The sequence below is a fragment of the Hypanus sabinus genome, chromosome 4 (genome assembly GCF_030144855.1).
Source record: "Hypanus sabinus isolate sHypSab1 chromosome 4, sHypSab1.hap1, whole genome shotgun sequence".
NCBI lineage: Eukaryota > Metazoa > Chordata > Chondrichthyes > Myliobatiformes > Dasyatidae > Hypanus > Hypanus sabinus.
The window spans coordinates 11434375-11457412 of NC_082709.1; the positions used below are offsets into that span (position 1 = coordinate 11434375).

A 23038-nucleotide genomic window follows, 5' to 3' on the forward strand; every position below is an offset into this window, starting at 1 on the left:
AAGTGGTTTGCTCTTGCCTTCTTCTGGGCAGTCTTTACAAGACAGGTGACCCCATCTTTAATACTTCTCAGAGCCTGTCTGCCTGGCATCAGCGGTCACATAACCAGGACTTCTGAAGTGCACCAGCTGCTTGTACGACCATCCACCACCGGCTCCCATGGCTTCACGTGACCCTGATCAGTGGGTGGGTGGGGGGATGAAAGGTGCTACACCTTGCCCAAGGGTGACCTGCAGGCTAGCAAGAGAAGGAGTGTCTTAAGCTTCCTTTGCTACAGATGTATCCCCACCTGCCACACATTTGCAATTTGCTCCATTATAAACCAAAAGATTGATACAGGGGTTGTTTTCTTATTGCTGGGACTTAGTTATTAACAGGAACATACAGTACTTTTTTCTTTAGCTTCTGATGCCATTAATAAAGTAGCCACTCTACACAGCATCCAGGAGAAAAGAGCTTCTGGTCTCAAAAATACAAGGGTGTCATTTCACCAGAATTAACTTACTTGCTGCAGGTAGATTTTGTGCTTGTGCAGCAATTAATATTGTCTTTCAATAGAAGACTGTTACATATTCAACATTACTAGAGTGATCATTTCCCCAAGCCTTCCACTGAGAGGAGTGCAAAGCCTGTCCTGTATTTCACCTGACTTAATAATGACCACGTACCTTGCAATATTAAACAACAATATCACTGTAAAACAATTGGCTGCAAATTTTTGCTGCAGAGAACTAAACTGAAAATATTTTGGTAGTCTGATATGGGGGCAGGGTAGTGCAAGGATCAAAATAAGCTGAAGAAAGTTGTAAAATTGGTCAGCTCCATCATGGGCACTACCCTCCGTAGTAACCAGTACATCTTCAAGAAGAAGTGCCTCAAAATGGCAGCATCCATCATTAAGGAACCCCATCACTCATGACGTGCCTTCGTTTCATTGTTGCCATCAGGAAGGAGGTACAGAAGCATGAAGACACACTCAGCAATTCAGGAACAGCTTCTTTCCCTCTGCCACCCGATTTCTGAATGGAAATTGAGCCCACGAACACTACCTCACTACTTCAATTTTTACACTAATTATATACTAAATAGTTAAATTAAGTATATACTTCCCGTAATTCAGAGTTTTTTCTCTGTTATTACATATTGCATGGTACTGCTGCCACAAAGTTAACAAATTTCACAACATATGCCAGTGATACTAAACCTGATTCTGATTTGAGCTGCTTCACTTATTTATTAGCCTTACGGAAACCATTTTAAAGTAAACTAAATGCATTGGTGAAAACCCAGCCCAGTAAGCACTTTAAACTAGTCAGACATAAAATTAACAATGTAGATTCACAAAGGATATTTCAGTTGTTCTGTTTCTCAGGTATAACCATATAACAATCACAGCACGGAAACAGGCCATCTCGGCCCTCCTAGTCCGTGCCGAACTCTTAATCTCACCTAGTCCCACCTACCCGCACTCAGCCCATAACCCTCCACTCCTTTCCTGTCCATATACCTATCCAATTTTACCTTAAATGACACAACTGAACTGGCCTCTACTACTTCTACAGGAAGCTCATTCCACACAGCTATCACTCTCTGAGTAAAGAAATACCCCCTCGTGTTTCCCTTAAACTTCTGCCCCCTAACTCTCAAATCATGTCCTCTCGTTTGAATCTCCCATACTCTCAATGGAAACAGCCTATTCACGTCAACTCTATCTATCCCTCTCAAAATTTTAAATACCTCGATCAAATCCCCCCTCAACCTTCTACGCTCCAATGAATAGAGACCTAACTTGTTCAACCTTTCTCTGTAACTTAAGTGCTGAAACCCAGGTAACATCCTAGTAAATCGTCTCTGCGCTCTCTCTAATTTATTGATATCTTTCCTATAATTCAGTGACCAGAACTGTACACAATATTCCAAATTTGGCCTTACCAATGCCTTGTACAACTTTAGCATTACATCCCAACTTCTGTACTCAATGCTTTGATTTGTAAAGGCCAGCGTTCCAAAAGCCTTTTTCACCACCCTATCTACATGAGACTCCACCTTCAGGGAACTATGCACTGTTATTCCTAGATCTCTCTGTTCCTCTGCATTCCTCAATGCCCTACCATTTACCCTTTATGTTCTATTTGGATTATTCCTGCCAAAATGTAGAACCTCACACTTCTTAGCATTAAACTCCATCTACCAACGTTCAGCTCATTCTTCTAACCGGCATAAATCTCCTTGCAAGCTTTGAAAACCCACCTCATTATCCACAACACCTCCTACCTTAGTATCATCGGCATACTTATTAATCCAATTTACCAACCCATCATCCAGATCATTTATATATATTACAAACAACATTGGGCCCAAAACAGATCCCTGAGGCACCCCGCTAGTCACTGGCCTCCATCCCGATAAACAATTATCCACCACTACTCTCTGGCATCTCCCATCTAGCCACTGTTGAATCCATTTTATTACTCCAGCATTAATACCTAACGACTGAACCTTCTTAACTAACCTTCCATGTGGAACTTTGTCAAAGGCTTTGCTGAAGTCCATATAGACTACATCCACTGCCTTACCCTCGTCAACATTCCTTGTAACTTCTTCAAAAAATTCAATAAGGTTTGCCAAACATGACTTTACATGCACAAATCCATGCTGGCTACTCCTGATCAGATCCTGTCTATCCAGATAATTATTAATACTATCTCTAAGAATACTTTCCATTAATTTGCCCACCACTGATGTCAAACTGACAGGTCTATAATTGCTAGGCTTTCTTCTAGAACCCTTTTTAAACAATGGAACCACATGAGCAATACGCCAATCCTCCGGCACAATCCCCGTTTCTAATGACATCTTAAAGATCTCCGTCAGAGCTCCTGCTATTTCTACACAAACTTCCCTCAAGGTCCTGGGGAATATCCTGTCAGGACCCGGAGATTTATCCACTTTTAAATTTCTTAAAAGCGCCAGTACTTCCACCTCTTTAATTGTCATAGGTTCCATAAATTCCTTACTTGTTTCCCACACCTTACACAATTCAATATCCTTCTCCTTAGTGAATACCGAAGAGAAGAAATTGTTCAAAGTCTCTCCCATCTCCCTCAGCTCCACACATAGCTGACCACTCTGATTCTCTAAGGGGCCAATTTTATCCCTCACTATCCTCTTGTTTTTAATATAACTGTAGAAACCTTTTGGATTTACTTTCAGATTTATAATGTATATACATTCTTCAAACAAATGTGGGGAAGTTCCACAGTATGTAAATAAATTAGCAAAATAATCCTTGCATGAATTTCTGAGTGGAAGCCAGATTTTGTGTTGGTATCTCTCTGATCAGTGCCTCTGACCTTTTCAAAAGCAGCTTTGTATAAACATTTTCCAGTAACTGTCAGATTGTTTTTAATAAAAGATAATAATGCATCAATCAACAACTTTTATATGATCGCATGTGGCATGTTTCCTTTCCAGACTGGAAATGCATTGTGAGGTTTCTAACATCTGCTATATCAAATGGTACCTGGACATTTCACAGAATTTACCCCGGGAGAACAAAAAATATTGGAAGGCCTTCACTTAAATTCTTTAAGGCAAGTGGAAAGAAAATAAATAGCTGTATAATAACTACCAGACAAATGTTAATACCTGGCCTTCAGAAGTCACAATGAAACAAGTAACAACAGAAAACTATTGTTAGTGGAAATGTCCAATCAGAATTCAGATGCGTGTAGGACAGAAAAGGAAATGTGTGGCGGTCACTTGTGCTGTGCTTCACTTCCTTTTGGCACTCTGTTTGATTTGGTCGCTCTTCCTCTGGACTCAATACTCCTTTCGTACTACTTCAGTTATCTCCAACTCCAAAAGGAGAGTGCTGGTGGCAAGCTGGGTGGTGGAGTGGAGATACAACTCTATCAAGGGAAATGTAAGGTGCTCCTTCTCTCTGCTGGCCTGCAGGTCTCCCTTGGGCAAGGTTTAGCACCTGCTTAGCACCTCGATCAGGGTCAGGTGAAGTCAAGGGAGCAGGTGGTGGATGGTTGTATGAGCATCTGGTGCATATCACAAGTCCTGGTTATGCGACCACTGACGCCAGGCAGACGATCTCTGAAGACCATTGAGAGGGGGGGTTTAAACTAGATGTGCAGGGGGCAGGGATCCAGATCCAGAGGGTTGGTCAGAAGGAGCATGGGGTTAAATGTGTAGAAGGTTTGGGTGATCTTGAGAAGGTCATCAAAATTCAGGGTGCAATTAGCCCAATGGAAGTTCAAGGAGCTGGGTTAGGTACAGTAGACAGTGTTTTAAGCAAAGAGGAGGAATGGGCTCAGAATTCTATACTTGAATGCGCGTAGTTTCAGAAATAAGACAGATGAGCTTGAAGATCAGATGAAAAAGGGGAATTACGATATTGTTGGGATAACAGAAACATGGCTGCAAGGGGATCAGGCCTGGGAATTGAGTGTACCAGGGTATACGTGCTATCGTAGAGACAGAAATATGGGAAGAGGGGGTGGGGTGGCCCTGTTGGTGAGGAATGAGATTCAGTCCTTAGCAAGAGGTGACTTGGGAACAGGGGAAGTAGAGTCTGTGTGGATTGAGCTGAGGAACAGTAAGGGTAAAAAGACCCTAATGGGTGTTGTGTACAGGCCCCCAAACAGTAGCGTGGATATTGGGTACAAGTTGATTAGGGAGTTAACATTGGCATGTGCTAAAGGTAATGCAGTCGTTATGGGAGATTTCAACATGCAGGTGAACTGGGAGAATCAGGTAGGTGCTGGACCCCAGGATCGGAAGTTTGTGGAGTATCTAAGGGATGTATTTTTGGAACAGCTTGTGCTTGAGTCAACCAGGAACGAGGTTATTTTGGACTTGGTGATGTGTAATGAACAGGAATTGATAAGTGATCTTGAAGTAAAGGAGCCATTAGGAAGTAGTGATCATAACATGATAAGTTTTTATCTACAATTTGAGAGGGATAAGGGCAGATCAGAGGTGTCAGTGTTGCAATTAAATAAAGGAGACTATGGAGCCATGAGGGAAGAGCTGGCCAAAGTTAAATGGGCGGATGCCCTGGCAGGAAAGAGAGTGGATCAGCAGTGGCAGATATTCTTGGGGATAATACAAAAGATGCAAAAGCAGTTCATTCCAATGAGAAGGAAGGATTCAAAGAGGGGGAAGGGGCCACAGTGGTTGACAAAGGAAGTCAGAGATTGTATAGCATTAAAGAAAAAGAAGTATGACAGGGCTAAGATGAGTGGGAATACAGATGATTGGGAAAGTTTTAAGGAACAGCAGATCTTAACTAAAAAAGCAATACGGAGAGAAAAAATCAGGTATGAGCTCAGTCTAGCCAGGAATATAAAAGGGGATAGCAAAAGCTTTTTTAGCTATGTGAAGAGAAAGAAGATAGTTAAGAACAATGTTGGCCCCTTGAAGAATGAATTGGGAGAAATTGTTATGGGAAACAGGGAAATGGCAACAGAATTTAATGTGTACTTTAGATCTGTCTTCACCAGGGAGGACACAAGAAATCTCCCAGATGTATGGATGGGCCAGGGTCATAAGATATCAGAGGAATTGAGACAGATTGACATTAGGAAAGAAACTGTGATGAGTAGACTGGTAGGACTGAAGGCTAATAAATCCCCGGGTCCAGATGGTCTGCATCCAAGGGTTCTAAAAGAGGTGGCTCAGGAAATTGCGGATGCATTGGTAATCATTTTCCAATGTTCCTTAGATTCAGGATCAGTTCCTGAAGATTGGAGAGTGGCTAATGTTGTCCCACTTTTCAAGAAGGGAGGGAAGGAGAAAACGGAGAACTATTGCCCTGTTAGCCTAACGTCAGTCGTGGGGAAGATGCTTGAGTCCATTATTAAGGACGAAATAGTGGCACATCTAGATGGCAGAAATAGGATTAGGCCGAGCCAGCATGGATTTACCAAGGGCAAATCATGCTTGACTAATCTGTTGGAGTTTTTTTGAGGGTGTAACAAGGATGTTAGACGAGGGTAAGCCAGTGGATGTTGTGTACCTAGATTTTCAGAAGGCATTCGATAAGGTGCTACATAGGAGATTGGTGAGTAAAATCAGAGCTCATGGCATTGGGGGCAGGGTTTCAACATGGATAGAAAACTGGTTGGCAGATAGAAAGCAAAGGGTAGCAGTGAATGGGTGTTTCTCGGACTGGCTGGAGGTGACTAGTGGGGTACCACAGGGCTCTGTATTGGGACCACAGCTCTTTACGATTTATGTCAACGATTTAGATGAGGGCATTGAAAACTATATCAGCAAGTTTGATGACGATACTAAACTGGGTGGCAGTGTGACATGCGAAGAGGACGTTAGGAGAATATAGGGAGACTTGGATAGGCTGGGTGAGTGGGCAGATACTTGGCAGATGTCATTCAATGTGAATAAATGTGAAGTTATCCACTTTGGAAGCAGGAACAAGAGGGCAGAGTATTGTCTGAACGGTGTCGAGTTAGGTAAGGGAGAAATGCAAAGAGACCTAGGAGTCCTAGTTCACCAGTCAATGAAGGTGAATGAGCAAGTGCAACAGGCAGTGAAGAGGGCAAATGGAATGTTGGCCTTTGTTACAAGGGGAATTGAGTACAAGAGCAAGGATGTCCTTTTGCATTTGTACAGGGCCCTGGTGAGACCACACCTGGAATATTGTGTACAGTTTTGGTCTCCAGGTTTAAGGAAGGACATTCTGGCAATTGAGGAAGTGCAGCGTAGATTCACTAGGTTGATTCCTGGGATGGCAGGTCTGTCTTACGCAGAGAGATTGGAGAGATTGGGCTTGTACACGCTGGAATTGAGGAGATTGAGAGGGGATCTGATTGAAACGTTTAAGATAATTAAAGGATTTGATAGGATTGAGGCAGGAAATATGTTCCAGATGTTGGGAGAGTCCAGTACCAGAGGGCATGGATTGAGAATAAGAGGTCAGTTATTTAAAACAGAGTTGAGGAAGAGCTTCTTCTCCCAGAGAGTTGTGGAGGTGTGGAATGCACTGCCTCGGAAGACGGTGGAGGCCAATTCTCTGGATGCTTTCAAGAAGGAGCTAGATAGATATCTGATGGATAGGGGAATCAAGGGATATGGGGACAAGGCAGGGACTGGGTATTGATAGTGAATGATCAGCCATGATCTCAGAATGGCGGTGCAGACTCGAGGGGCCGAATGGTCTACTTCTGCACCTATTGTCTATTATGGCTGGGGTCACCTGTCTTGTAAAGACTCTGCTCAGAAGAAGACAATTGCAAACTGCTTCTTTAGAAAATTTGGCCAAGAACAATCATGGTCATGGAAAGACGATGATTGCCCAAGTCATACAATATGGACCATCATGAACAAACAAGTGGCAAAATCCCAATGCAACCGTCATGACTGTAACCCCTATAATTTTTTTTCCATAATGCTTTCCTCAAGTGGGTCTGAGGAAAAATGAGTTTTTTTATTTTCAGTTTATTACATATTTATATGAATATTTATTTATCTATTTGTATGGATAGTTTAAACAATTTGTTGAAATTGCACTTTGGATCTACCGGGATTCTGGACAAGGAGAGTCAAAGCCATGAGGATTCCTTGGATCAAGATGGTGAGAGAGATTGAAGAACCAGTATGGTGAAGATAAGCACAAACAACCTGGATGAACAAAGAGGATGGAGCAGCATTTGTGGAGGCAGAGGAATACTCAACATTTCAGGTCATGATGCTGCCACAGGACTGAGAGTGTAGGGGTAAGATAACTGGTATAAAGGGCTGAGAAATGGCCTGATTTTTTTTTTTGAGATACAGCGCAGAATAGGCCCTTCCAGCCCTTCAAGCAAGCCCACAATTTAATCCCAGACTAATCACTTCAATCCTAGCCTAATCACTGTACAATTTACAATGACCAATTAACTGACCAAACCAGTACATCTTTGGACTGTGGGAGGAAAGCAGAGCACCCAGAGGAGACCCAGGCAGTCGCGAGGAAACCCAGACTCCTTACAGGCAGCAACAGGAATTGAACCCAAGTTGCGTGTACTGCAAAGTATTATGCTAACCACGACACTACCAGTAGATAGAATCAGGTGAGATGAGGGCTGATGGGCAGATTGAATCAGATGCCAGAAGGTAGGTGATAAGTGGAAACAGATAGAAGGGAAAAAAATGATTAAATGGATGGGCAGAAAGAGACAGTTGAGAGGAAAGGGAGGGGGAGTGTAGGGATAAGGCTGGAAAATGATGTGGAAACAGACCAGGGCATGATCATGGGCAGGTGAATCTTGATGGGGTAGGGAATAGGGAGGGTAGGCCAAAGCAGAAGAAATCCAAGAGGATAAGTGTGTGTGAGAAGGGTAGATGGAAATAGGAAAGGGCAAGGAAGGTAGAAGAATGAATGAATTGGACGTATAAATGAGGAAAATCCTTGGCTCAAAGGAATACCAGGGAGGCCAATATAAAGTGATATTTCTTTCGTATTCAAATATCCATTATTAAGGTTTTATTTTAAATTTGGCACTTTTTAATTTGACATCAGTGCTTTTCAATGGTCCTTTCCTGTTTCCCTTGCTAATTAATGCAAATATGAAGTCTAATTTTTCATTTTCTTCAATCCATTCCCCAATTCTCTTGATTCATCAGAGCTTTTCCAGTGCTGATTACTTGGGGGGAGGATTCAGCAGTAATCAGTCAATAAGATGATAAATCAAGTATCTGTTGTTGGATCAGGCTGCAACAGTGGTGAACTATACTCTGCTGATAATGTCACCTTACTGCTAATCATCCCAGGAATGCTGTGACTGTGCTCTTTTTATAAAAACATATATGAAAGTAAAACCAAAATTAATGCAGTACTGTGCAAAAGTCTTAGGCACCCTAGCTATATATATTTGTGCCTAGGACTTTTGCACAGTACAGTATTCCAGTTTTAATGCCCCATCTGAAGTGTGGAATCTGGAAGTAACGATGAGCACTCCTGCAGTACAATATTGATGAGCAAGCTCACCCTACGCTTGACATTTTTAATGCAGGACTTTACTGTCCACTGCCGCTAAAATAAAGAAAGAAAGACAACAGCCAAAACCTGACCCAAAAATCATTGTCTTCAGTATTTCTGTGAAAAATCAAAAATGGCTTTGAAAACTTTTAAGTTTAACCTAAGAGCAACTTTTACCTGGTGTCAGCTTGTACTAATTACACTCTGATTCATATCTGCAGCCAATTACCTGCTCAGATCGCTGCTGGTAGTGGTAGTGGGCAGCGGCACTATGTGTGGAGGCAATCCCTTGTGACTCAAACTGTTTCTTCACACTTGCTAGACCTCCAGGCAGGGCTCGTGCTTCCTCTTCTGGACCCTGACAGAATGGTGACAAAGAAACGTTACACTGGTGAAAGTCCCTTTGTAAGCTAAAGTACGTTCACAGTTCACACCTTTTTGCGAAGGGCTATATGCTCAAACTACACATTAGAAGAGTACAACCAGGCCAAGGATCACTGGAAGCTTCTTGGGATTTGGTTGTTGAAGCAATGGGAGAGTAAAATGCTGGCTCAATGAAGATAATATTTACACTGAAAATTACATCAGTATCCCATTTTCCATTGAGGCAAATAACATTTGAAATCCTTCTGCCATACTCTATAGAACACAGAACATGGAACAATACAGTACCATATAACTATATAACAATTACAGCATGGAAACAGGCCATCTTGGCCCTCCTAATCCGTGCTAAACGCTTACTCTCACCTAGTCCCACTGCCGCGCACTCAGCCCATAACCCTCCATTCCTTTCCTGTCCATATACCTATCCAATTTTACTTTAAATGACAATACCAAACCTGCCTCTAGCACTTCTACTGGATGCTCGTTCGACACAGCTGCCACTCTCTGAGTAAAGAAATTCCCCTTCGTGTTACCCTTAAACTTTTGCCCCCTGACTCTCAAATCATGTCCTCTTGTTTGAATCTCCCCTACTCTCAATGGAAAAAGCCTATCTACGTCAACTCCATCTATCCCCCTCATAATTTTAAATACTTCTATCGTCCCCCCCCCCCTCAACCTTCTATGCTCCAAAGAATAAAGACCTAACTTGTTTAACCTTTCTCTGTAACTTAGGTGCTGAAACTCAGGTAACATTCTAATAAATCTTCTCTGTACTCTCTCTATTTTGTTGACATCTTTCCTATAATTCGGTGACCAGAACTGTACACAATATTCCAAATTTGGCCTTACCAATGCCTTGTAAAAATTTAAACATTACATCCCAACTCCTATACTCAATGCTCTGATTTATAAAGGCCACCATACCAAAAGCTTTCTTCACCACCCTATCCACATGAGATTCCATTTTCAGGGAACTATGCACCATTATTCCTAGATCACTCTGTTCTACTGCATTCCTCAATGCCCTATCATTTACCATGTATGTCCTGTTTGGATTATTCCTACCAAAATGTAGCACCTCACATTTATCAGCATTAAACCCCATCTGCCATTGTTCAGCCCACTCTTCTAACTGGCCTGAATCTCTCTGCAAACTTTGAAAACCTACTTCACTATCCACATCGCCACCTACCTTAGTATCTTACAAATCCAATTTACCACCCCATTATCCAGATCATTAATGGATATGACAAACAACATTGGACCCAGTACAGATCCCGGAGACACACCACTAGTCACCGGCCTCCAACCTGACAAACAGTTATCCACCACTACTGACTGGCATCTCTCATCCAGCCACTGTTGAATCCATTTTACTACTTCAATATTAATACCTAACTTCAATACTTCAATATTAATAATAACGATTGAACCTTCCTAACTAACCTTCTGTGCGGAACCTTGTCAAAGGCCTTATTGATGTCCACATAGACAACATCCACTGCTTTACCCTTGTCGACTTTCCTCGTAACTTCTTCAAAAAATTCACTAAGATTTGTCAAACATGATCTTACATGCACAAATCCATGTTGACTGTTCCTAATCAGACCCTGTCTATCCAGATAATTATATATACCATCTCTAAGAATAGTTTCCATTAATATACCCATCACTGACGAGGAACAGCATTTTGGTCTGTGATGTATTAAAGTAAATTTTATTATCAAATTACATGTTTGGACCCTTTATCTTTGCTCCTTGATTTTTCACTTAAAATTATACTTCCTTAATGCAAAGTCATCATCTGGCACAGAAGTGGAAATAGGGCCCAGACAAGATCAAGCATAATCTTATTGAATGGTGGGTCAAGCATAAAAATAATTGGGAACCCCTGATACAGAACCTTATAGAATCAATTATAGAAGAATAACCAACCAAGTCCCATCTTCCCATTGTCTTGCAAGTGACACCACTTAAACAATAGACAGTAGGTGCAGGAATAGGCCATTTGGCTCTCCTAGCCAGCACCACCATTCACTGTGATCATGGCTGATCATACACAATCAGTACCCCGTTCCTGCCCTCTCCCCATATCCCTTGACCCCGCTATCTATAAGAGCTCTATCTAACTCTCTCTTGAATGCATCCAGAGACTTGGCATCCACAGCCTTCTGGGGCAGAGCATTCCACATATCCACCACTCTCTGGGTGAAAAAGTTTTTCCACATCTCTGTTCTAAATGGCCTACCCCTTATTCTTAAACTGTGGCCTCTAGTTCTGGGCTCACCCATCAGCGGGAACATGCTTCCTGCCTCCAGAGTGTCCAATCCCTTAATAATCTTATATGTTTCAATCAGATCCCCTCTCATCCTTCTAAATTCCAGTGTATACAAGCCCAGTCGCTCCAATCTTTCAACATATGACCGCCATTCCAGGAATTAACCTTGTGAACCTACGCTGCACTCCCTCAATAGCAAGAATGTCCTTCCTCAAATTTGGAGACCAAAACTGCACACAATACTCCAGGTGGGGTCTCACCAGGGCCCTGTACAGCTGCAGAAGGACCTCTTTACTCCTATACTTAATTCCTCTTGTTATAAAAGCCCGCATGCCATTAGCTTTCTTCACTGCCTGCTGTACCTGCATGCTTGCTTTCATTGACTGATGTACAAGAACACCTAGATCTTGTTGTACTTCCCCTTTTCCTAACTTGACTCCATTTAGATAGTAAACTGCCTTCCTGTTCTTGCCACCAAAGCGGATAACCTCAGTTATCCACATTAAACTGCATCTGCCATACATTTGCCCACTCACCCAACCTGTCCAAGTCACCCTGCATTCTCATAACATCTTCCTGACATTTCACACTGCCACCCAGCTTTGTGTCATCAGCAAATTTGCTAATGTTACTTTTAATCCCTTCATCTAAATTGTTAATGTATATTGTAAACAGCTGCGGTCCCAGCACCGAACCTTGCGGTACCCCATTGGTCACAGCCTGCCATTCCGAAAGGGTCTCGTTAATCGCTACTCTTTGTTTCCTGTCAGCCAGCCAATTTTCAACCCATGTCAGTACTCTGCCCCCAATACTATGTGCCCTAATTTTGCCCACTAATCTCCTATGTGGGACTTTATCAAAAGCTTTCTTGAAGTCCAGGTACACTACATCCGCTGGCTCTCCCTTGTCCATTTTCATAGTTACATCCTCAAAAACCTCCAGAAGATTAGTCAAGCATGATTTTCCCTTCATAAATCCATGCTGACTCGGACTGATCCTTCTACTGCTATCCAAATGTGTCGTAATTTCCTCTTTTATAATTGACTCCAGCATCTTTCGCACCACTGACGTCAGGCTAACCAGTCTATAATTCCCTGTTTTCTCTCTCCCTCCTTTCTTGAAAAGTGGGACAACATTAGCCACCGTCCAGTCAGCAGGAACTGTTCCTGAATCTATAGAACATTGGAAAATGATTAATAATGTGTCCACGATTTCTAGAGCCACCTCTTTAAGTACCCTGGGATGCAGACCATCAAGTCCCAGGGACTTATCAGCCTTCAGACTCAACAGTCTATCCAACACCGTTTTTTGCCTAGTATAAATTTCCTTCAGTTCATCCTTTACCCTAGTTCCTTTGACCACTATTACATCTGGGAGATTGTTTGTGTCTTCCCTAGTGAAGACAGATCCAAAGTACTTGTTCAACTCATCTGCCATTTCCTTGTTCCCCATAATAAATTCACCTGTTTCTGTCTTCAATGCTCCAATTTTGAGGATTCAAATGTGAGGATTCTTAACGTGAGATTTTTAACGTGAGGATTTCTGCCTCTACTGCTGTTTCAGACTTTTACTTGCATTTATTGATACTCATTTTTTTCCTCTGTACAGTGGGTGTTGAATGGTCTGTTTTCAATAGGTTCTTTCAGGTTTCTTTGTTTCGTAGCTGCCTGATAGGAGACAAGTCTCAAGATTGAATAATGTATATACACTTTGACAATAAATATACTTTAAACTTTGCATACCAGACCCACATCACCCTTCAAAACTCTGTCTGGATTAAAAAAAAAACTAAGGCCAGAAAAAGGTAAGAAATTGAAGCTGGAGCAGCCCATTCATCTCCTTGCATTCCCTGCTCAATTCAATACACTGCTCTAGCATTGCTACAGAAACATAGGGACAAAACAGAACAGGACAATACCATTTGGGGATCGTGTCTACTCCCTCATTTAGTGAGACAATGATTGACCTTTCACAGTGCTATTTCGCTGTGCTAATTTCATATTGTTTCATTCCCTAAATAACTAAGAAGGCAAATTCTATGTTTGCCTTTAACAAATGGATAGATGTCCTCATATATAGAGACAATGTGGCGACCCATTTCCTGGCACATCCGAACCGGCTCACAATTAGATAGCCTACGGGGGTTTGCAAGCACAGAGCTTTGGAGCCTCTGCGCCACGGGGGGCAGGTTGAGGGAGGCTTAAAAGTGAGGCTGAGGATTTGGAATAAAGTTTTTTTTCCTTCGACTGCAGTTACTGTCGTAATTTTAGTGCTGCGTGTAGCACACCGCTACAACAAGGCAATTAAATGACTTCCACCTTCACTAATTAAATGCTGGCTTTTATTGTAATGAGCTCTTCGAGTCTGTGTAAGTGCTGAGCTCTGAGATTTCTAGACCACCTGAAATGGTTAATTTTTGTTTAATGACAGTCATTAATTGTTTTGAGTTCCTTGTATTCTCACAAGTGACTTGCTCTTTGAAATGCAGTCTCCCGGTGCTTCCTATTTAAGCTTGTTAAGTTTATTTTGATAGGATTGGGTATTCTGTGTTACCTTGTATTACTTAAGTGGACACGTGATTTGCACTAATTATGGGGTCCAAGTGTTGAGAGTGTTATTTCTTGCGGTCTCGCTCAGTTCTTTTGGAATTATAATGAATAAACTCCCATCGCTGTCTCATTAGAGGAGTCTGTCATTCCTCCACACTTGAGTTCTGATATTGCCAGCGCACATCATGACAATTTAGTCACTAAGCATCTGCAGGTCTCTTAGATTAAGAACTTCAAACATTCATTGCTATTTTAAGACTATGAATCTTGGTTTGAGACACCCTAACCAGGGAAATATCAATTGTGCATCAAAACTATCAAACCCCTTCTGTCTCAGTGAGAACCCCTCTCATTATTTTTAAAGCAAGAGAACAAAAGCCAAGTTTGTAATCTCTCCTCTTACAATACATTTGCCATCCCCTATTGCAACAGTACCCGTCTTTAAATGGGGAAGAACAGACATAACATTTATGATGCTGCCTCACTGGAGTTCTGTATAAGACAGATGAACAGAATTAGGCCATCAAACCTGCTCAGCCATTCCATCATGGCTGATTTATTATGCCTCTTAACCCTTTTTCCTCCCTTTTCCTTGAAACCTTTCTTACCCTGAATAATCAACCTCCACTAAATGTTCCCAGTGACTTGGCCTGCACACCCATCTGTGGCAATGAATTCCACAGATTCACCTATCACAGATTTCCTACTATTCCACAAGTAACAGGAGTAAGTTTCCTCTCAAAGCCATTCTCCTGCTCAACCCCATTTTCCCACATTCTCAACCCCATTCCCCCACCTTCTCAATCATATTTTTACGACTTCTCTCCATAATCTTTGATGCCCTGATTAATTAATAATCTATCAACCTCTGCCTGAAATATATCCAATGATACATTCACCTATGGCACTGAATTCCACAGATTCACCTATCACAGATTTCCTTTTATTCCATAAATAACATGATCAAGGAATTTCCACTCCTACATTCACATCCTCTTGTTAAATGTTCTTTATCTTTCCAGTTACGCCCTGTACCCATATGTTAACTTTTAATGATTAGCACATCTTACAAAATCTCACTATTTTAAAAATATTATTTTTTCTGCAAAAATGGACAACCTCACTTTCTTTTTTTTTTTTTTTTTTTTTTTACACACATCATGTTCCATTTACCATCTCTTCACACATTCACTTAGACTGTCATATTCCCTATAACATCTCCTCATAACTCAAATTGTCGTCTAACTCTGTGTCATCAACAGACTTGGAGACATTATCATATCTAAATCATTGATACTGATGTGACATACCACGGTCTCTCAATCTGAAAATAATCTACTTACACCAACTTTACAGTTTTCCATCTGCCATCTAATCCTTAATCCACACCTGTATATTACTCCTAATACCACACACTCTTAGTTTGTTTAAGACTGACTGGGGTGTCTCTCCAACTAGCGCCCTTTTTAAAGTCCAAATACCTCACAGAAACTTTTGATCCATAAACTCAAAATAATTTGATGACTTTGTTAACATGATTTCTTTTATACAAGTAGGTGCCTACTCAGCCATATTAACTTTAAAGGTCATCTTCTTCTAAAATAATAGATTCCAGCATTACCCATTCTACTGATCCAGGCTAACAGAATTACAGTTCACTGTTTCTCTGCCTCTCTCTCCTTTACGTAAAAGTTGGGGTTATAAGATGTAGGAATAGAATAGGGTGATTCAGCCCATCAAGTCTGTTCTGCCATTCCATAATGCCTCATCCCAGACCCCACTCAACCCCATACACCTGCCTTCTCACCATATCATTTGATGCCTGACCAATCAAGAAAATAGCAATTTCCACTTTAAATATACCCATGGGTTTGTCCTTCACCGCAGTCTGTGGCAGAGCATTCCACAGATTCACCACTCTTTGGCTAAAAATATTCCTCCTTACCTCCATTCCAAAAGCATGCCCCTCAGTTTTGAGGCTGTGCCCTCTAGTTCTGGATACAACCACTATAGGAAACATCCTATCCACGTCCACCCTATTTAGTCCTTTCAACATTCGGCAGGTTGCAATCAGATCTGCACGCATTCTTCTGAGTACCAGTGAGTACAGGTCCAAAGCTGCCAAACACTCCTCACATGTTTACCCCTTCATTCCTAGAATCATCCCTGTGAAACTTCTCTGGATTCTCTCCAATGGCAACACAACCTTTCTGAGATATGGGGCCCAAAACTGTTGATAATACTCTAAGTGTGGCCTGACTAGTGTCTTATAAAGCCTCAGCATTATCCATAGAACATAGAACAGTACAGCACATTACAGGCCCTTTGGCCCACAATGTTGTGCCGACCCTCAAACCCTGCCTCCCATATAACCCCCCACCTTAAATTCCTCCATATACCTGTCTAGTAGTCTCTTAAACTTCACTAGTGTATCTGTCTCCACCACTGACTCAGGCAGTGCATTCCACGCACCAACCACTCTCTGAGTGAAAAACCTTCCTCTAATATCCCCCTTGAACTTCCCTCCCGTTACCTTAAAGCCATGTCCTCTTGTACTGAGCGGTGGTGCCCTGGGGAAGAGGCACTGGCTGTCCACTCTGTCTATTCCTCTTAATATCATGTCTCCTCTCATCCTCCTTCTCTCCAAAGAGTAAAGCCCTAGCTCCCTTAATCTCTGATCATAATCCATACTCTGTAAACCAGGCAGCATCCTGGTAAATCTCCTCTGCACCCTTTCCAATGCTTCCACATCCTTCCTATACTGAGGCGACCAGAACTGGACACAGTACTCTAAGTGTGGCCTAACTAGAGTTTTATAGAACTGCATCATTACATTGCATCTCTTAAACTCTATCCCTCGACTTATGAAAGCTAACACCCCATAAGCTTTCTTAACTACCCTATCTACCTATGAGGCAACTTTCAGAGATCTGTGGACATTTACCCCCAGATCCCACTGCTCCTTCACACTACCAAGTATCCTGCCATTCACTTTGTACTCTGCCTTGGAGTTTGTCCTTCCAAAGTGTACCACCTCACACTTCTCTGGGTTGAACTCCATCTGCCACTTCTCAGCCCACTTCTGTATCCTATCAATGTCTCTCTGCAATCTTTGACAATCCTCTACACTATCTATAACACCACCAACCTTTGTGTCATCTGCAAACTTGCCAACCCACCCTTCTACCCCCACATCCAGGTTGTTAATAAAAATCACAAAAAGTAGAGGTCCCAGAACAGATCCTTGTGGGACACCACTAGTCACAACCCTCTAATCTGAATCTACTCCCTCCACCACAACCCTCTGCTTTCTGCAGGCAAGCCAATTCTGAATCCACCTGGCCAAACTTCCCCGGATCCCATGCCTTCTGACTTTCTGAATAAGCCTACCATGTGGAACCTTGTCAAATGCCTTACTAAAATCCATGTAGATCACATCCACTGCACTACCCTCATCTATATGCCTGGTCACCTCCTCAAAGAAATCTATCAGGCTTGTTAGACATAATCTGCACTTCACAAAGCCATGCTGACTGTCCCTGATCAGACCATGATTCTCTAAATGCCCATAAATCCTATCTCTAAGAATATTTTCCAACAGTTTTCCCACCACAGACGCAAGGCTCACTGGTCTATAATTATCTGGACTATCACTACTACCTTTTTTGAACAAGGGGACAACATTCGCCTCCCTCCAAACCTCCGGTATCATTCCCGTGGACATTGAGGACATAAAGATCCTAGCCAGAGGCTCAGCAATCTCTTCCCTCGCCTCGTGGAGCAGCCTGGAGAATATTCCATCAGGCACCGGAGACTTATCCGTCCTAATGTATTTTAACAACTCCAACACCTCCTCTCCCTTAATATCAATATGTTCCAGAACATTAACCTCACTCATATTGTCCTCACCGTCATCAAGTTCCCTCTCATTGGTGAATACCAAAGAGAAGTATTCATTGAGGACCTCGCTCACTTCCACAACCTCCAGACACATCTTCCTACCTTTATATCTAATCTTTATACCTTCACTCCTGTCATCCTTTTGTTCTTCACATAATTGAAGAATGCCTTGGGGTTTTCCTTTACCCTACTCGCCAAGGCCTTCACATGCCCCCTTCTTGCTCTTCTCAGCCCCTTCTTAAGCTCCTTTCTTGCTACCCTATATTCCTCAATAGACCCATCTGATCCTTGCTTCCTAAACCTCATGTATGCTGCCTTTTTCCACCTCACTTGTCACCCATGGTTCCTTCACCGTACCATTCTTTATCTTCCTCACTGGGACAAATTTATCCTTAACATCCTGCAAGAGATCCTGAAACATCAACCACATGTCCATAGTACATCATTTCCCTGCAAAGACATCATCCCAATTCACAACCGCAAGTTCAAGCCTTATAGCCTCATAATTTGCACTTCCCTAATTAAAAATTTTCCTGTCCTCTCTGATTCTATCCTTTTCCATGATAATGCTAAAGGTCAGGGAGCGGTGATCACTGTCCCCCAGATGCTCACCCACTGAGAGATCTGTGACCTGACCCGGTTCGTTACCTAATACTAGATCTAATATGTCATTCCCCCTAGTCGGCCTGTCAACATACTGTGACAGGAATCTGTCCTGGACACACTTAACAAACTCTGCCCCATCTAAACCCTTGGAACTAATCAAGTGCCAATCAATATTAGGGAAGTTAAAGTCACCCATGATAACAACCCTGTAATTTTTGCACCTTTCCAAAACCTGCCTCCCAATCTGCTCCTTGGTATCTCTGCTGCTACCAGAGAATACCCCCAATAGAGTAACTGCTCCCTTCCTGTTCCTGACTTCCACCCATACTGACTCAAAAGAGGATCCTGCTACATTACCCACCCTTTCTGCAGCTGTAATAATATCCCTGACCAGTAATGCCATGCCTCCTCCTCTTTTTCCCCCTACTCTATCCCTTTTAAAGCACTGAAATCCAGGAATATTGAGAATCCATTCCTGCCCTGGTGCCAGCCAAGTCTCTGTAATGGCCAATACATCATAATTCCATATATGTATCCAAGCTCTCAGTTCATCACCTTTATTCCGGATGATTCTTGCATTGAAGTACACACACTTTAGCTCTTCTACCTTTACACCCTTTATTCTGTTTCTCTTTCCTCAAAGCCTCTTTATATGTTAGATCTGGCTTTACTCCATGCACTTCTCTCACTGCTCTATTGCCCAAGTCCCATCACCCTTGCAAATTAGTTTAAACCCTCCCAAACCATGCTAGCAAACCTACCAGCAAGGATATTGCTCCCCCTTGAGTTCAGGTGCAACCCATCCAATCTGTACAGGTCCCACCTTCCCCAGAAGAGATCCCAATGATCCAAAAATCTAAAACCCTGCCCATTGCACCAATTCCTCAGCCATGCATTCAACTGCCATCTCCTCCAATTCTTACCATCACTATCACGTAGCACTGGCAGCAATCCTGAGAATGCCACCCTTGAGGTCCTGTTCTTCAGCCTTCTGCCTATTTCCTGAAACTCACACTTCAGGACCTCATCCCTCTTCCTGCCTATGTCGTTGGTCCCAACATGTATCACGACTTCTGGTTGCTTTCCCTCTCGTACCAGGATGTCATGCACCCGGTCAGAGACATCCTGGACCCTGGCACCCGGGAGGCAATCTCCTTGCTTTTATATTCTATTCCCCTTGAAATAAATGCCATCATTGTCCTTGCCTTCTCAACCTATGAATTAATCTTCTGGGAGTCTTGCATGAGGCCCCCCAAATCTGATATTTGAATTTTCTCCCCATTTAGAGAATAATCTGTACTATTATTCCTTTTATCATACATTTCCCAACACTGTATTCCATCTGCCATTTGTTTGCCTATTCTTCCAATTTGTCTAAGTCCTGCTGCAATCGCATTACTACCTCAGCACTACCTACCCCTCCACCGATCTTTATATCATCTGCACATTTTGCCACATAAGTCATTGACTAACGATGTGAAAAGTAGTGATCCTGATACTGACCCCTGAGGAACACCACTAGTCACTGGCAGTCAACCAGAAAAGGCCCCCTTTATTCCTGCTCACTGCCCCCTGTCTGTCAGCCATTCCTCTAACCGTGCCAGTATATATTTTCTGTAACTCCATAGAATTTTATCTTGTTAGGCTGCCTGATGGGTGGCACCTTATCAAATGCCTTTTGAAAATCCAAGTAAATGACACCCATTACCTCTCCTTTGTCCACCCTGCTTGTTACTTCCTCAAATAACTCTAACAGATCTGTCAGGCAAGATTTTCCTTTACAGAAAACATTCTGACTTTGACTTATTTTATCATTAGTCTCCAAGAACCCCAAAACCTCGTCCCAAACACTGACGTTAAGCTAACCGGCCTATAATTTCCCTTCTTTTGCCTTCCTCCCTTCTTAAAGCATGGAGTGACCAAGCCACAAAGGAGCTTGCTGCAACCATTCTTGAAGTCTCTGGTATTTTTGAGAAGAGCCATTCTCTCTCTCTCCCTCTCCCTCCCCTTCACAGCTCTGGCAACAGAGAAATGCATATCTTAGCCTTCAATCAGAACATTTAAGAACTCTTTCTAGATTCCATCTTCCAAACATTTATTGACCAAGATACAAAATATCTACCATCACTATTTCACTTGCGGTGTTCAGACGGAGATTTAAGTGCCAGGCCAGATTGAAAAGGTCTGAGTGTTGAGGCCTAAGGTGAGGTATGGGCCAGATCAGACCACTTCTCCATGACATTTACTCGGCTCTGTGCTGAACTCTGAGACTTTCTGTGGACTTGAGTTCAGAAATGCTATTTGCTTGATGTTTGCACGAATTGGGGAGCATGCCTTTTGAGAATAGATTGAGTGAACTTGGCCTTTTCTCCTTGGAGCAACAGAGGGTGAGAGGTGACCTGATAGAGGTGTACAAGATGATGAGAGGCATTGATCATGTGGATAGAGGCTTTTTCCCAGGGCTGAAATGGGTAACATGAGAGGGCATAGTCTTAAGGTGCTTGGAAGTAGGTACAGAGGAGATGTCAGGGGTAACTACTTTAGGCAGAGAGTGGTGAGTGCATGGAATGGGCTGCCGGCGATGGTGGTGGAGGCGGAAACAATAGGGTCTTTCAAGAGACTCCTAGATAGGTACATGGAGCTTAGGAAAATAGAGGGCTATGGGTAATACTAGGTAGTTCTAAGGTAAGAACATGTTTAGCACAGCTTTGTGAGCCGAGGGGCCTGTATTGTGCTGTAGGTTTTCTGTGTTTATCTTTCATTGCATATTGGGTGCTCTCAGGTCTTTTATTCTGTTATTGTTTATGGATTCTTTTTCACAGGCATGATGCGGCTTCTCTTTTCTCCAGATTGAGGATCAGGCTTCCTTAAAAATATAAATATATATAGGTTTTTTTGGGTGCCTTTGTTTCATGGAAACCTAAAGGATGTATAATGTATACAAACTTGGACAACAATGTACTTTGAATTTTGTACTATTTTTCACTCCATTAGACTAAAGTAAGTCCAACGGTATGTATGCATTCCCTTTGGTGTAGTTATTTATTTACAGAGCATGGTATAGGCCCTGCCAGTCCTTCAAGCAGCGCCACCTTGATTTAATCCTAATCACGGGACAATTTACAATGACCAATTAACCTACCGACAGGAAATTCTTTGGACTGTGGGAGCAAACCGGAGCACCCAAGGGAAACCCACGCAGTTACAGCTAGAAGGAATTAACTCCTTACAGGCAGCGGTGGGAATTGAACCAGGTCGCCTGTATTGTAAAGCGTTGTGATAAACAGTATGCTACCATGCCGTCCCAAAGAAAACAAGGTGCTAGGTCAACCTCTCTTCTTCAACCCAGTGGGAAACTGAAAACTACAGCTGCTTCTTATCTGCAGCAATTTGATTCAGGTCATCCATACTTCTGGTCAATTATTAAAGAGCACATACATTTGTCTATGAGTAATACAAAAAAAAAACTGTTGTGGACATCAAATACTGTGCAGCTTTGAAAACGAACAGAACAAGCAGTGGAACATGTACTTACATCAGCTGAAGGGCAGCTTTTCTCCTTCTTTGAAACAGCTGCTTGATACATCGCCAGTCTCTCTTTAAGTGAAGCAGTCTCTCGGATGTCAAAAGGCACACCGTCAGCCTGGCTAGGCTCATCAGATGTGACAGCAGCTGGAAATGCAAGCACAAAAGGATTTCAAGACTTTTAAAACTGATCTCATTATGTTACTGGAACAAAACACTGGGCCTCAATGCCCTCATTTCATTGCTACCATTAGGGAGGAGGTACAGAAGCCTGAAGGCACACATTCACTGATTCAGGAACAGCTTCGTCCCCCCTGCCTTCTGATTTCTGAATGGACATTGAACCCATGAACACTACCTCACTCTCACTACTTTTTTACTTTTGCACTACTTATTTAAATTAACTATATATGTATATATCAAAATTGGGTTTAATATCTCTAACATATGATATGAAAGTCTTTGCAGATGCAGTACAATGCAATACATAATAGCAGAAAAAACTGAGAATTACAGTAAGTATCCATGTATTTTTTCTCACCCCTTATGGGTGGGGTGTACATGTATTTTTCCCTCAATCTTGGTCCTCTACCAGAGGCCTGGAGCTTGAGGATTCAGTGCAAGTATTCTTGTAGCGTGCTCTTCTGGACCAAGATCTCAGATGTTCTTCCCAGGATTTGTTGGAGCCACTCTCCTAGTCCAGTTGTCACAGCTCCAAGTGCTCCTATCACCACTGGTATTACTCTGGTTTAAACTTCCACATCCTTTCTATCTGTTTTGTCAAGCCCTGGTATTTCTCCAGCATC

General features: G+C 42.4%; 1 protein-coding gene across 1 annotated transcript in view; it reads right to left on the reverse strand.

The window, feature by feature from the left end:
• xirp2b (xin actin binding repeat containing 2b) overlaps positions 1-23038 on the reverse strand; it is a 161192-nt gene that overhangs the window by 22999 nt on the left and 115155 nt on the right. Inside the window, exons 3-4 of the mRNA XM_059966249.1 lie at positions 22243-22379; positions 9217-9345 (exon numbers count right to left, since the gene is read on the reverse strand). Coding sequence (XP_059822232.1) covers positions 9217-9345; positions 22243-22379 — 266 coding nt within the window. The remainder of the gene's footprint in view (positions 1-9216; positions 9346-22242; positions 22380-23038) is intronic.